We start from the raw sequence: 15,550 nt of genomic DNA, 5'->3' as shown, positions 1-15,550 counted from the left end.
TGCTGATGGTATCCTATTTCATAACTTTTGACTTCAAGAACTGCGACATCATAGTCAAGGCAAGATCTCGACGCCATGCAGTCGTATCCGATCTTTGCACTTTCGCACTTTTCGCTGAATTGGGTTTGATAAAGATCTTGCCTGAAGCAGGAATTGAGATAAACTGATTAGCAAGGATTATCTCAAAATACAGCTCTTGGAACTAATATCTGGATGTCCGATGTGTTTATTTCATGGTCTTTACTGAATCTAATGAGTTAAGAAACGCTGATTACATAGAAGAACAGAAATAAGTGCATTTATTCCCGTGAAGTTCTAGATGAGATATGCGGTCGTTATTGGTGCTAAATGGATTCGTAGCATCAGCGCCACGGGCTCACTCCTTGGATTCTCGGTGAATCTGCACAAAAAATGACCGAAGGACAAGAAAAAAATCAAGGTGAAAAAACAGCTGGTTCTCGGTTGCTGACCCGGGACAGCTACGAGCGCTAAGCGAGCAGGCGATTCAGCAGCGATGAAATGAAGCACTGAGCCCTCATGCCCTCATCAACTCTCATCATTCCGGTTCGCACCACTAACCTCGTGTAGCGTGGATGTTTTTCGAAGCGCAAGGATGTGCTTGCGGAGAACAAAAGCGGATTTCTTACTCAAATTTACTCAAGTGGTCATCTTTATACTGTTACCTTTTTAGTATTTTTTGTAGCAGTATGATTATGAACATTTGAGTGCAATTTTGACGATTGATAGTATTTCAGTTTGTTCCTCAAAATAAAAAAAGAGTATGGCATGAATGTTTTTGATAGGGCCTGTTTTCGAGTTTTTAGCTTAAATGCTTGCCAGTTTAGGACTTTCATACTGCCAGGACATCATGGCCCTAGCAATAGGTTAGAACACGGCTTGCTTCCCGACCTTATCGAAGCACATGCCTGTTCTGCGAAACTAAAGTAAAACGGACGAATTGACAAACGCCAGGCACCCACTGGGTTTCTAATGGGTACATGATTTCCCCCTGCCCGGTGCTGGGCTTTTCTGTGGGTAAAATGCTTGAAAAAAAAATGGGTCCTGGGCTAAACCGTTGCGTTGACGGGACAGTGGTTCGTTCCGCCGCCAAACAACTTAAATACGCTCATGCGGTAAAGCCCGCTTATGGGGTTTTCTGCACGAGGCAGATTTCCGTTAATCCTTGTGGTGACGCAATGGTTTGGCCCAAGAGCTTTTTCCCAAGAATTTCACGCCAGAAAAGCCGGTCACCAGCTCGGGGGAAATCTTGCACCCATTAGAAAACTGGTGTGGATCCGGCGGCACAGGGAACCGAACCCAGCACCACCCGAATGCGAGGCCGATGCTTACCATAAGGCCACATGGTTAATGTTCTACGACGAGCCGGATTTAAATTAAGTAATCTGCGGAATAGATTGCACAATGCTGATAATAAGGATGACTCCAGGTTTGCAATGTCAGCATATACAGTATATAATATAGACCAAATAAACAGAACAGCGTTTTCCTCTGCCTCATGATAAAAAAATTAGCAAAGATAATTAAATTTGACGACCATGCAATCCAAAAATATATCTTCATAAACAAAATTTTCGTGAATGTCAAATCAACTTTTTAATAGGATTTTTTTTTTCCAAACATGAAGCATATTTTTGTAACCAACTCGCCGCATCTGTGTCATGTAATCCGCCTCTTCATACAGTTCAAATATTGAAAGGGCTGTACCAAACCGTAGCGTAAACTTTAAGCAACTCTTGAGCCATCTAAATATATAGAAGACATCGAAGCTCTACTTTCTTACATGACGCCTCGGATAGAGGTGCCGTCGCTTCCACTTGCGCGAGGATTTCCGTGGATGCTTGGCACGAGTTGTGAAGCCGTCATCAAACGTTGGACGGGTCTCGGACTTATCCTCGCCCTTCGCAGCCGCTTCCCCTCGCGCTTTGTCTGCCTCCAGCGTCACGTGGCCAGTGATTGACGTTGTGCTTCCTCGTGTAAGGTCCTCGACTGTGCGGGCGGGCCAGCTGTAGCCGGACATCTCGTCCTTTGCATCCTGCGTTGCCTCCTGTGACGTCGTGGGACCACCCCTGCCCCGTGTCGTCGCCCTCACAGTCCGCGTTCGAATCACGTCGACGACTCCGCCGCCTGGTTTGATGGCTACTGACGGCATGGCCGCAGAGTTTTCTTCCAGGTGAAGCACGGCTGGCGGCTCGGTGACCACGTCCATGGCACTGTCCGGCTCCCGGCCAGCAATGCCGGCCTGCTCGGCTAGAGAGCCCGAAGCTACGAGCCAGGCGAAAGCACACATGCCTAGCGTGACAAGCAAGCAGGCCAGGACACCGGTGCCCTTCTCGCCAGTGGTGCGCCGCCTGAGGAGCGGTTCGCTGGGCATGGTGGGTAGCAGGTGCAGAGACTCGTCTTCAGTGCACTCGTAGGGTTCGGCTGGGATCCATGCGGAGGCTAGCGGCGTTGGTGGAGGCACCGGAGGCAGCAAGCCCGACGGCGAGTGGCGCGCCTTTCGGGCCTCTACCACCCCAGATCTATCGGTGAGGGGCGGCTCTGGAGGCACTGACAACGCGAGGTGGAAGCCCGTAGATGCGACCGGCTCCGATGAACCAAGTCCCGTGAAGGAGAAGGCGCTTGGAGTCGGCACGATTCGTGGGACGTCGGATGACGGGCCGTTCCTCATCGAGTTGTTCCTGCGAGGCATCTTTTTCGATTGTCTCGTCCGCCCTTACAGTAGCGGTGGCAGTCTTCCTCTTCTATTGAAACTGGCGCGCGAGATCGGACTGCCGCTCTTTGGCCCGAGCAGTAGGCATGCGTAGAATCAGCCAACGTATAAAACAAGTCTGTACAGTCTGCCAGACGTCTTGTACGTTCGATACTTCAACCTGGGATACTATACCGGACTCAGTTCTACTGACTGACAAGACGGCGCTGTGCGGCGCTAGAAACAATAAATAGGAATGCAATGCGCGCCATCGCGGCCTTGCCAAAACTCAGGCCTGTTCCGATTTTACAAGAATATGCGCAGTTGAACATAGCGAGAGGTAACAAGACATCTGAAGGGAAAGTACCATACGCCTGTAGCAGCTGCATACAATGAAGTGACAGCACAACCACAGAAAATGATGGACTTCCTTCGTGGGCGATAACTCAAGCCGATAACTCAAACAGTGGTTGATATAAATCCAAGAACGTGTATACAGCTTCTATACGGACGCATCAGTCATAGAAAAGGCTGGATGCACGGCGGTTACAAGCTGTTGTAGGCAGTAGCCACATGCAGTGGTTAGGCCGGTTAGCTTCGCTGCGCTGCTGCGCGCTTGTGCCAGGCTCGCTGCGGCTGCAGTGAAAATCATCAAAACTTCAGTGATGAACATCCAAGACCTGTATCGGACCCTCTTGTTCTACAGGTCAACTCCATTGAAAATTCGCTACATCCACTCTCTGGAGGCGGTTGCGGACAAAGATTCCTCTGACTCTCGGAAGGCTGTCTCGTGCTCGTGCCGGTATTCGCCTGGCTGGAATATACCTGCCCGGTTGGCATCTAAACACAAGCCATACACATTCTTAGGTAATCACACATCGGGAGTACGTTTCGGACCATCCAGACCCGCTTGTGAGGGAGCGCTACGCTATCCGTGACGCGATGGCGTGTATAAAAAACACAGCGTCTAGATGAGACGCCCATATCGGCACGGGCTCCTCGGCGGCTGTTCAAAGCCTCAAGAATGACGAAGACGCTAAGCATCACTCAGGAGATACATGCCCTCAATGTAAAGGTAATGAAAAATGCAACGCATTCAGATACATCGGACACAAGGAAGTATTCGGGATGTTGACGAGAGGAAAGCAGACGCCGCTACACACCAAGCCCAAAATAGCAATGCCTCCTCCACTGGCCTCTCTTCTGATCTCCGCTCCGCTCTTCCCATCTTGTCCACTGTGAAGAGTACACGTGCCATTATTCGCCCGCGCCTTTACCCCCTCCTTTATATTTTTACAAGATCGGAGGAGGTATCACTTAGAAGATAAGGGCCGTGGTGGCCCTTACCCCGTCGGAGACATGCCTAATGAGTTCTGAGGATGATGCAGTGCCTATAGCCAATGTCCCAAATGTTCCACGCTGGCCGCTGAGGTGGACATTCGCCACCTTTTCTGGATGTGCCCAGGAACGCAGTACTCAAGAAGACGACGATTAGTGTAAGTTGGACTTATGGCTACCAGGTGGAACACCTTTCCTTGCGGATAACGGACAACACTAAGAGAAGGAGTCTGCTCAGGTTTCTGGAAAAGAACAGCCTCCGCAACCTGCATTAGCTTATCGACAGCCTCTTTTTATTCCGCATGGCAAGTTCGAAATAGAAAAAATGTCTTCTTCTGCCACTAAACAATTTACTGCAAACTTTTTTGAGATGCTTCTCGCCGCGGTCGTTATCACGCAGTACCCTCTGTTGTCACAGTAGTTGGCAATAAAACTTGAGTACTGAAATCAGGTTTGTGTTCAGGGGGTAGGAAGAAACCAGCGGGCCTGCCTCTCTTCTACAAAATCAACATATATGTGGCACATGTTTTTTTACGCATAAGCTTTGCGCATAAATATATAAGCATAAGTTCTCTCCTTCTCATCCGCATAAGAAAGACATAACGCCGGAGTTCTCACACACGGATCTTTTCCGAAGATGATAGGGCCCCGGCGAGAATTTCGCACTCTGCTTATCTGTCAACGTGATGATACGAGTTTGGCAGAAGGCCGGAGCGCATTAAACGAAATTCTTCTTGACTTCAACAAGGATGTCATTAACCCGCGTTTCTTCTCTGACTCAGTCTGCCCTTTTCCTGTCTCGTAACCTTTACACTTCTCGTATTCCTTTCCATAGATCTCTATGTTGTCATTAACTTAAGTTGAATCCTTTTAGTTTGCCTCCACGTTTCTGCCACATAGGGGAGTGTCGGTAGGATACAACTGTTATGTACTTTTTTCTTGAGGGACAGTGGTAAACTGCCGTTCATGATCTGAGAGAACCTGCCAAATGTGCTTCACCCCATCAATTAGCCCAGCTTTATGCTGTGTGCACATGCGCTCTGGTAAATTATGCTTCATCCCTATTAGTCGGCTTGGTTCATGACTGGTCGGTCCCTCACAGTGTGTTGCCAGGTATACTAAGCAATTTAAAGAGAATGACAGGACAATTATGGAACCCGATGCCAGGAAGCTGCCAATTGGATTACCTTCGGTGACTACTTTGATGATTTCGCTGTAACGGATGTTTTTATATAAGCCGACGCACATTCAAACATAATTTTTCTGGAGGGTGAAAGTTGGCGGAGGTGGGTGCATGTTCGGCCATATGTTCGGCGTTCGCCTACCCACCCACCGAAGAGAGCTGGAGAGGATACTGCGTTCTATTTACAAAGAGATCGCTCTCATCGAAAATGGAACTTTTATGAGAAAGAGAAGTCCAAATAACGAAACAGAGGTGTCGCCACCACCAGGCGACTTCGCAAGTGAAATGCGTACGCGGGAAACGATTTAAGGGCTCGTATCCCAGAGGCTACTCTGCATCGCCATTCGCTCCAAAACAGTGGCAACTCGAGTTTTTGGGTATGTCGTAACGAGTTATAATCGACAGGCAGGAAAATTTCTAAATGTTGCTTCCTCGGCGATAAACTGCGTCCTTTACTGCCGGTAAAACGTCAACATACCCAGAAGGAACCAGATGTGGTGAAATTGCTTTATTAAGACATTTAGGAGCGAGAGGTTGACATGGTCGGGGTCCTTACACCGGGAGCCCATTCACTGCCCTTGCTCGGTGGAGAAGCCGACTTGCTCGACGTGCGAGCTGGTCAGAGCCGCCTCCCTCCCCCTCGGTCGTTGGCTGACAAATGCTACCTAATCCGGGATTGGCATGACAGACTCAGACCGTATGATGCAGATGGAACACCTCGCCATATAAACTGCATCAGGACACTTGACTGGCGTTTAAAGAGACACTTTTGACGTCGCTATGCGAATATTATTCCGAGTAAAAAATTATTCTGTGGTTCCTTTGAACAGGAAGCCAAAGAATACACTTTTTACCCAGAACAATAACTGCACCAGGATGCCATCAGTGTCCCTCTGAGGCGAAGGCTCCCGCCCTATGCGTGACAGTCAGGGCAGTCAACGTCAAGCGTCCGCGCATGCGCCGGCACGAGCTCTGGAGGAAGTGAGAGAAGGAGTGGAGCAAGACAGACTGCTTATGCATACGGCGCTGTGTTCGTCCCTTTCTTCCCTTTGGCCCTGTGCCGTTGCACTGTTTCACCAGATACGGCGCATGCGCTGAGTGCTGGCGACAGGAGTTGCGTATAAAAGCGTCGTTGCTTAGCGGAAACGTGATTGAGGCCTATAAATAGGTGAAATTATCTGTTGGTCGTTGTTGTTGGTCTAAAGCAAATGGCGCATACCCACAAGGGCAATGTTTCTAAATAGGGACCCTATCTAGTAATGTTGGACAATGGCTCATAGCGGGCTTCAGCAAAAAACTAAAAACGAAAACGTTTTCGTCTTTTCTTTTTGAAGTGAAAAAGTTCTGGCAATGTTGATGTTGCCTCTGAAGCGATGGAGGATACTCACGGCGGGATTTTGGCCAGGATTAGGTGCAGAACCAAACCGGAGAAAAATTCAACCAGACTTATCTCAACCAGCTCATAAATAAAAATTGAGGAGTCTGAGAAAGCGAATAACAGGTGCGACAAGCGCGAAAATGGCTTTTCTTTTTATTTGTTTTAGTTGTGTTCGGTCCAGAAACCTGCAGGTGCGCTGAAATAATTTCACGATGTGGTATCTGGTGATGATAAGCTATCCACGGATGTCCTCGCCTTCATTTCGAAATGCCCCTCGCAGACGTCGTTAAAATGCGAATATCTCCAGTTCAGCAGTTATACAACAACAAAAAAAAAAGACAGAACTGACCTGCAAGGTCGCGTGGCTTCCGGTCACGCGGTAAACGTCGACAAAGAAAAAGAGACAGAGGCCGCTGTTTCGACGTCCCTTGGTGCGCTGCCGACCATGAACAACTACGAAAATTTCCGACGCGGTCAGAACGAGGCGATTTACTCCGATGGGTTTTTCAACACCGTCCGGAGACATGGCTACTCTGCACAACCCCCCGCGTCGGCCGTCGTCAGCCTCTCTTCCACGGCTGAGCTCATCTCATCTGGGCGTGCCCCGTTCGAGGTCTACCATTCCTGCCCCCACCTGGCGTCGTTGGCCTCGCCATCACCAGCGCTACCCTCGATGACGTCACTGGCCATCGGTGACTCGGAAGGAGGATCTTCCAGCACGTCCCTCGCTAAGGGACTGCCTTCCAAGGGTCTCGACTGTATGCCGCTGTTGGTCTTCGTGTTGGTCTTGTGCGTTTTCATCACTCTTGCCATCTGGGCAACCGCCTTGGTTCAGGACGAACTGCACGACAGCCACATCGAAGCAGTGGACGATGTAGATGCAGGCAAACATTTTGCGAAGTTCGGAGGCCTGAAGCCGTTGGGAGGCTCGAGTGAGCACAAGAGCACGCAGAAGCAAGGGTTGAAAATAACGACTAGAACAGGGAAGCGGACAAAGAATAAGCGCACTTCCACCACTCTGGATGACAGCGACGTCACTACGGCGGGCCTGGAGTATCAGGGTGTCTACGGTAAGGAAGACAAACCTTTGGTTACTAGAGGAAAGTACGCCCGCGAATTGGTCGAAGCGCGGTCCTCGGTCAATGGGGGTACGACCGTCGCCCGTTCACGGAAGCCAGTGCACCGTAGGAGGCGCCTTCCGCACAAGAAGCGCACCCCCCGCTCGACTCGGCGTAGGCCAAGCAAGCGCATTCACCGACGCTCTCACGTAAGAACAGCCGCATGCTCCTTTTTTTGTTGCGAAAGCAACACTACGCGAGTCGCCGAGCCATTCCGCGGAGCTGACGAAAGGCCATACTGCGCATGCGCGAAGAGCACAGACGTACGTCACGAGCGCACAGCTGGCGCACCGCCGCCGTCGCTGCGCGGCTGGCTCAGGAAGTGCCACCGCCGCGCTCGCCAGTTGCGCATGCGCAGTAGCGGCGCATAGCTAGCGTGTCGAGGCGGCTGCCGCGCTCTCTGCATCGCCTCTTTCTCTCCCCGTTGCTTTCGCAATCCTTCAGGTTTACCCACAGCTAACCCACCGCCAATTTTTCCTACAACTCGCGTGCGGCACTCAAAAGGCACGCCATGAATTCCATGATGCCGTGGTTTTCCAGTATTCCTGATGAGGATGAACTAGAATGGAGCACCCTTCGATAGCCTTCAAATTATAGTTCAGGTTGAGTTTTTATTTTTAAGTGATGTCGTTATGCAGTGGCTTTCACTGAACTTGTCTTCCTTGCGACTCGAATACGTCTTGAAACATTCGTGGTACAGTCGAACGCTCGGGACCTTCAAAGTCCTTCGTTATACAGGTCACTTCGTTGTAAAGGTCGCCCGCCGTATCTCACGCAATAGAGAAAGCCTAAGCACGTTCAGCAAAAGAAAATCTTTATATAACTGGAATTCAAGAGATATTTAATGAAAGAGGTCGGTAATTTTCCCGCGTGGTTTTGTTGCCATGTGGAGCGGTGCTCTCCGTGTGCACCGCGACTTTGGCACGGCTGCGGAGAGCAACCGCGGTGCCGCTGCGTATTTTCCTTGTAAAGCAACAAATCAGTAGTTAGGGGCGCCTAAATTCCTTCGTTTTACAGGCAAATTCGTTGTAATGGTCTTCGCTGTAGAGGCGTTCACAATACATATGAAAGAGGAAATCGGCCGGGACAAACGAAATCCTTCGTAATACAGGTCGTTTCGCTGTAGAGGCGTTCGTTGTAGAGGCGTTAGACTGTATACGGCAGCACCACGATCCGCATAGTTTGTATGTTGAATTTTTTTCGAGATTCTCGTCCACGCCGGCTGCATTTCAGTTGAGGTGCAATGCGAACACGCCCATGCTATGCGCGATGTCAGCGCAAGTTAAAAAAACAAAAACCCAGACGGTCTAAATCAACCTGGAGCCGTTCACTCCAGCGTTCCTCATATTTCATGTGTCGCTTCGAGACGTCAAACCCCAGATGTACTTTGCTGAGGTTCTGGGGATGGAAATTGGTCCGTTCGCGATATCAAAATAGGCATGCCTCCCTCTGCTTAGCGAGATTCGAAACTCTGGCGAATTATCATCTAGACGATAATGCGCAGGTCAGCAAGACAGAACAGATACGCTAAGCAGACCAGAACAGCAACTTATTGTTTTGAACTTTGCGGAGGAATCGAGCGCTTCACAATATCCGCGCATCATTAGCTCAGATGTGTGAAGAAAGCCAACAGCCCCTGAAACCAGGGAGCACAGGAGGATTTTCTAATTTTGGCGTTACTAAATTTCTCCCAAGCAGAAATGCGTACGGAAATTTCTGTGAATGCGTTCGCAACTGCAGTCAAATATGGCTAATTTAATATACGTTGCTTTTTTATTACAGGTTCGCAAGCAAGCAGTTCCAACGTCTGCTTACGGCGAGAAATGAGATCCTGATGGCGACAGAAGAGGGAACGGCACGCCAAAGATGTCACATCGTAATCGACCTTCTCTGAGGCCTGTCACATTTGCAGGCTTAATATTTTAAAATATACGCAGTTGAAGCGCACGTCATAAGTGCGCTTATATTTATCTGGCACTTCGGAGCTCCGATTTCTGCTCGGCAGCATTGTCGAGATGGCGATGAGCTGCTTGATCGCTGCAGACGACAACACGGCCGCCTTCACACTGGCAGAAAAATTCGTTTCTTTTTAATAGTCGCAACTTGTATTAAATCACGTAGCCTATTTGTTAACATTATGAAGACCACGCATAACTGAAGCCACCTGCTCAGTCGACCAATTGACTCGCAAATTGAGCCATCATAAAAGCGCATTGTGTACTCACTTTTATACTGTTGTCAGAATAAAATCTTATTTTTAAGAAGTTATTATAGATGGAGAGCGGAACAATGCAGTCGTCGCTGCTACTGCGGTATACGCCCTACGCTGGGCTGAAGAATCGCTGGCTGGAACCTTGGAAAAACGTTAGAGATCACTGCGTCGCCGCACTGGAGAAAGCGTGAGCATTGGCGATACCTTATCGATACCTTATCGATACCACAATTGTCTTAAGTTCCATCGGTGCCATCTGAGTTTTTAAACTTCGCGGCACGCTTCGTTTTCAAATTTGGCGCCACGCGTTGGCTCCGCCCACACTTCCGGTCACGTACTGCCACACTTCCGGCGTTTTCAAATTTGGCGCCACTTTTGCTCGGGCACCGCCCACTTTTTGGACATTTTTGGCTCTAATGAACTAATTAACCCACCTCAACCTCCCTCCCCCCCAACCTCAACCCCCGGTTTCCCGTACGAGATTTTTTGATGCTCTATCCGATGGTACCATTCTTGTTGACATGAACCGATTCGTTCGGACGTAGTCGTGCGGACAAGCTTGTCATGACACGAAGCCGCAAATTTAGCCGTACAATGCTAGCGCTTCCTTTATATTTCTCATTTTGCATATTAAAATTCAGTTGATAGCGGCGCTTCGTCCAGTCCTGTATCATCTTGTTCTTTTTATATTCAGCGCATTTCTGCTACAGATCTAAAAATGCTTATGCATTAATAATAGACGGCCTCAAGGGCGTCCGCAGAATTTTTTGCAGGGGGGGGGCACCATTGGTTGCTGGCGCCGGAGGGGGGGGGGCATGTTCGTAGCAAAAAGGTACTATTTGCGGAGTGAATTTATTTATTTATATATAAATAAAAAATAAGTGAAATACACACATGAAATAAAAATTACAAACAGCAAATTAAAGCGTGGCTAGGAGAGATACATTGCAGTTTATCAACGAAGAAACAATTAAAATTAATAAAAATGCAAAAATATACTGTCACTTCGTGGAGAAGAGTGCTCAGTCTTGCTGCATACGGGTTCTCGACTCACCCGGATTGATGACCAGCACACAGCACAATATGGTCACAAACACGCAACTACAGTCACTCAGTCAGTCTTCCTTGAACAGCAAGTGTAGATTCCTCGGATTTTTCTGGGCGAATTGCGTGATTTCTGTGCTTCATTACACGCTCTCGGTGCACACTCATCGCACACATTGATTGGAAAAACGGTTGAACGCGTACGTTGAAAACAAAAGATGTCTATACATACAACGAAAACTTATTTACAAGATAAATGCACGCTCGCAGCTTCATACCCCTCGCTCCATCTTGCTCGCGCATCCGCCCAGTCGAGCAACCGCACGCACACTGCTCGCCGCTCGTAGTTTTCTCGTCCACTGTCTTGGTTGTTCTCAGCTTCGTTGACAAACGACCACTACAAACACCGAAGTACAAACACAGAGGCGCGCACACGTGCAAGGGCTTACTTCCGCGCGACTTCCAAGGGGAAGGGACACTCGCCACTCCGGTCGGAAAATTTGTTTTGTGTGTTTGTATGGGGTTCAGAGCCCCAAAACGACTGAGGCTATGAGGGACGGAGTAGTAGAGAGTTCCGGATAATGTCGACCACCTGGGTCTCTTTACCGTGCACTGACATCGCACAGTACACGGGCGCTGTTGTCATTTGAGGCCCAGCCAGAGGTGACAGGCGAGCCAGGCAGGCGCCATCGGGCTGCGTTGACCAAAGGCGCTGGTTTTCGGAGAAGACGCAAGGGACGCTGGTGTGGGGGCGCCTCTGGAGACTGCGTCGCCGTGAACAGAAGCAGCTAATCCCCTTTCCCGAAGATTCTGAAAGCGGCGCTTCTACCGCACTGCGCTCTCCCGTGGATCGGAGGAGACAGCGAGCGGCGGCGGCGCCAACTGATCGCCCTCTTGCCCCTGAGCAGCCCGAGAAAGCGGGGGTGGACACGGCTGATTTGTCCTTCCCTCCTGAAGAATTCATCGGTGGCCGGCATAACGGAGGCGAAAACAAGATGCACTGTGCACTGTCTGCCTCCGTGTCGCTATCTGTCTAGAGATCAAAGAAGCAGGCACCCATTTCAAGATGGCTTGAAACACATGCTCGCCGGTGCCGCTGTATGTCTGCAACAGGTCGGCCTTCAACAGAGCTAACGATGGCGTGGTTTGAAAACGGCGTAAATACGCGTGCCCGGACGCGGCATTTCGCAGATGTGACCCAGAGCGTGGAAGCGGGGCTGCTTTTACCCTTTTGGCTGAGCGCACCACCGCCCCTGGCGTGCGGCCATCACTCACGGTTCGAGTGAGTGATTTTCCAGGGGGGTGCAGCCGCCCCCCCTTGCCCCCCCCTCCGGACGCCCATGGACGGCCTACGTGCGATCGCATGCTTCAGTGGAGCACGCTGGTGGCAGCTTCAGACGTCGCGTAAAGGCTGGGAGCGCATGAGCGATTGAGCGGCGCGTCGCAGCGAAAATTTCCAACTTGTTCGAACCTCGTCGCTCATCGCCGCGACGACTGAAAACAGGTTTTTCCGGCGCGGCGACAGGATTCGCTAGCATTTTCGCTTGCATGTGAAACAGGCTTAAAACACGCGGACGCCGACGCAAATGTTCTGTGTTAGGCAAAAACTAGGCTACACGAAAGAGGCTACCCATCGAGCTGTTAAGACTGCCATAGGGAAAAAAATGATGAACGCTTTTGAGGATGGCAAACACGCTAATAGCGAAGAAAACTGAAGGCTGTCGTCTGGTAGGCAGCGGATATATTGGTTTGGTTTGGTTTATGGGGTTTAACGTCCCAAAGCGACTAAGGCTATGAGAGACGCCGTAGTGGAGGGCTCCGGAAATTTCGACCAACTGGGGTTCTTTAACGCTCACTGACATCGCACAGTACACGGGCCTCTAGAATTTCTCCTCCATATTGAGCGCTATAATGAAATCCTACATGATATGAAGAAATTGCATTCATAAATGATTTCCCGTTTAAAAACGCTTTTGCCCAGAATTGTTGGGTACGGGTGGAGCGCCTTGCCAACAGACAGATCCGCACCCACATCCCACGTCACTTTTGTGACAAACACTCTGCATGCGATGCAGCGGAAATCCTTTTTGGTTTTGCACCATTTGGTTTTCAAGACAGGCAAGGAAAAATGCGGCACTCGCGCCTGATCTGACTTGCGCAATACTTTCTTTGCCTTCGAATATTTCGGTGTCTACAGCCATTTGCTGAGCTTTGCCAGAAAATTTGATGAAACTTTCATGTCAAGAAGTTCATGCCTTGAACGCATTAATGTTCGGTAACGTGGCGTTTACAAACTACGTATGCGGCCGAGTAAAGTCCAGAATGTTGACGGTTGCGAGGGCACCCGTAGATGGTTTCGCCCTTTCGGTCATCAGGCGAATGATCAGCAGGATGAGCAGGAAGGTGCAGACGAACAGCATAAGCACGAAGCAACAAAACTGCACGCACTCCATGGTGAACAGCCTCGTCCCTTGTCCGCCTGTGTATCCCGACTGCGGATGGATGTCGCGAGGAGTTTGGACTTCGTAGCAAACGCCGGCGTGATGCGCGCACAACGAATGGTTTCCGCGATAAGCGTGCATACCCGGTTGGTAACAGCGGGGATAGTGTAGATCGGCGTCAACAAAGGAGGGAATTTGATCCGAGTCACTGTACAGGACGTAAAAGGGACCTGTACTTTGGGGTGTAGCATATGGGTCGCCGTGACTGCTGCGGTACTCTTGCGGCCCGGTGCGTTGAAGTAGGCTTGAGTGAACTGCTGGCTGTTGCGCATTGTAGGACCACTGCGAGAACCCGCTTTGGGCGGTGTGCAGAGTGTCCTGCCCCGAAAAAGGCTTAGACGTCTTCTGACCTCCTTGAGTCGAAGGACTGTAGTACGTATCCGACGATGAATGCTGAATTCCGGAGGTGCCCGAAGATGCGTAGTGACTCGCCATGAGGATCCTTCTTCGTCGTCGAACCACAGTTGTAGTCTGAAAGAAGAGAATATAAAAATGCACGTAAGGACAAGAAGCGAAAATAATTTCATTGTGCGTGGAGAAAATTTTCTGCCAGGTGTAACCAAAAGTACGGGCTGCGAGAAGGAAATGGGCGTGAAATCGTAATGAGGCAGAGTGTGTTTGGTAGACAAATGTTGGCAATGAGCGGCCTTCTTACAGATATGCGCTGCGGAGAAACTATGTTTGGAAAATGGCGCATTTGCTGAGTTCTTTCTTATGATGTGGGAACTTCCAATTGTAAAGAAAAATTTCAAAACAGGTTTTAAGGATAGATGAGAGAGAAATGAAAAACAGTAGTTATGTTTAAAGAAAAGAGACACTCATGTATTAGACAACGCATTTCCAGTTTTATTTCGATATTTCATCTTTTTGTTTACCTCTCTCTTCCCCAGCATTCATTTTCTTTTCGTCTGTGAAAAAATTCGCCTGAAAAATTATCTGTGCACCCCACTTCTTGGCCGATCGATCCCGCTGTGTGGGCATGTGCCATTGTATGTGGCTAACAACAACAACAACAACAAAGCATGCCTAAACTAACTATGAGGGACGCCGTGTTAATGGGCTCTGGATAATTTCGACCCACCTGGGGTTCCTTAGCATGACCTTACATCGCACAGTAGCATGCTGCCCCCATCGAAATGCGACCGTCACGGCCGGGATCGAATCCGCGTTTTTCGGGTGAACAGCCGAGCACCATAACCCCTGATTCACCGCGGAGTCAACAAGTAGTATGTATACCAGAAGAACGGCCTTTGGCGAACACTTCTAAATCGAAACTTGAATGAACCGATAGAGACACCAAGCTGCCCCTCTTTTGGCTTTAGGTCTATCTTAAACACTAGGGATCTTTAGAACATTAATCTCGTAGATAAAAGTCCATTGAGGAAGACACTGTTGGACGTAGCATGTTTTATGTACGAGCAAATATTAAAACCAAGATTGCGAGAAAGTGTAATTCCTGCGCACTGTGGCACCACGGAATGTTGAGCTTTCATACGTTTTGCACAATGATTGGCATACCTCGATCTCGTGTTCAGTCATGAGGAAATATGAAGGAATACAGGGGTTTAATAACGACTTTTATGGACAAGATTCGCGATACATCACGAGGAGACGTTGCTGATTTCAGTCTGCAGAGTTTTGTTCGAGCTCGGCGTCCAGGTGTCATTTTCACGACTGAAGATTGCAGAGGCGGCTCGCATCTCCTCTTGGTCGCTATCAGCGGCTCTCCTCGAGCCCGAAGTAGGCGCTGAGGCGCTGTGACGCTCAGGAGAAGAACTTCCAGCGTCCTCTGGTAGAAACGGCCAGTCGAGCCAGCTGAGGGTGACGGTCACCGCGGACAGGACGCCGATAACGAGACACGTGCCCAGGACGAGACGGAAGCAGGAAGGAGGGCTCGGTTCTTCGACACCTCTTCGTGTCCTGGCCGCATCGTCCAGGTCGGTAGGCAACAGCGTGAAGGTTACCAGGTTCGAAGCTAGATCCGGGAGGTTAATTTGGCTGCTTTCCGGATTCCAGCCGCTCTGCTCGAAAGTCAGCGGTGGGTCCCTCGGTATTAGTGGTGCCGA

General features: G+C 49.7%; 2 protein-coding genes across 2 annotated transcripts; one reads left to right on the top strand and one right to left on the bottom strand.

Moving 5' to 3' along the window:
• Positions 1-376: 376 nt before the first annotated feature.
• On the bottom strand, positions 377-2,689 carry LOC149343161 (uncharacterized). Its single transcript, XM_089542310.1, has 2 exons — positions 1,802-2,689; positions 377-400 (listed from the first exon to the last, which is right to left on the bottom strand). Exons 1-2 carry the CDS (start codon positions 2,687-2,689, stop codon positions 377-379), a joined length of 912 nt encoding a protein of 303 aa, XP_089398436.1.
• Positions 2,690-7,054: 4,365 nt separating this feature from the next.
• LOC149343160 (uncharacterized) lies at positions 7,055-9,554 on the top strand. Its single transcript, XM_089546901.1, has 2 exons — positions 7,055-7,876; positions 9,510-9,554. Exons 1-2 carry the CDS (start codon positions 7,055-7,057, stop codon positions 9,552-9,554), a joined length of 867 nt encoding a protein of 288 aa, XP_089403027.1.
• The last annotated feature ends 5,996 nt before the right edge of the window (positions 9,555-15,550 follow it).

Source organism: Amblyomma mixtum, chromosome 5 (assembly GCF_055824585.1).
Source record: "Amblyomma mixtum isolate Tamu chromosome 5, ASM5582458v1, whole genome shotgun sequence".
In the NCBI taxonomy this organism is placed as follows: domain Eukaryota; kingdom Metazoa; phylum Arthropoda; class Arachnida; order Ixodida; family Ixodidae; genus Amblyomma; species Amblyomma mixtum.
This window is presented reverse-complemented; position numbering and strand designations above follow the sequence as displayed.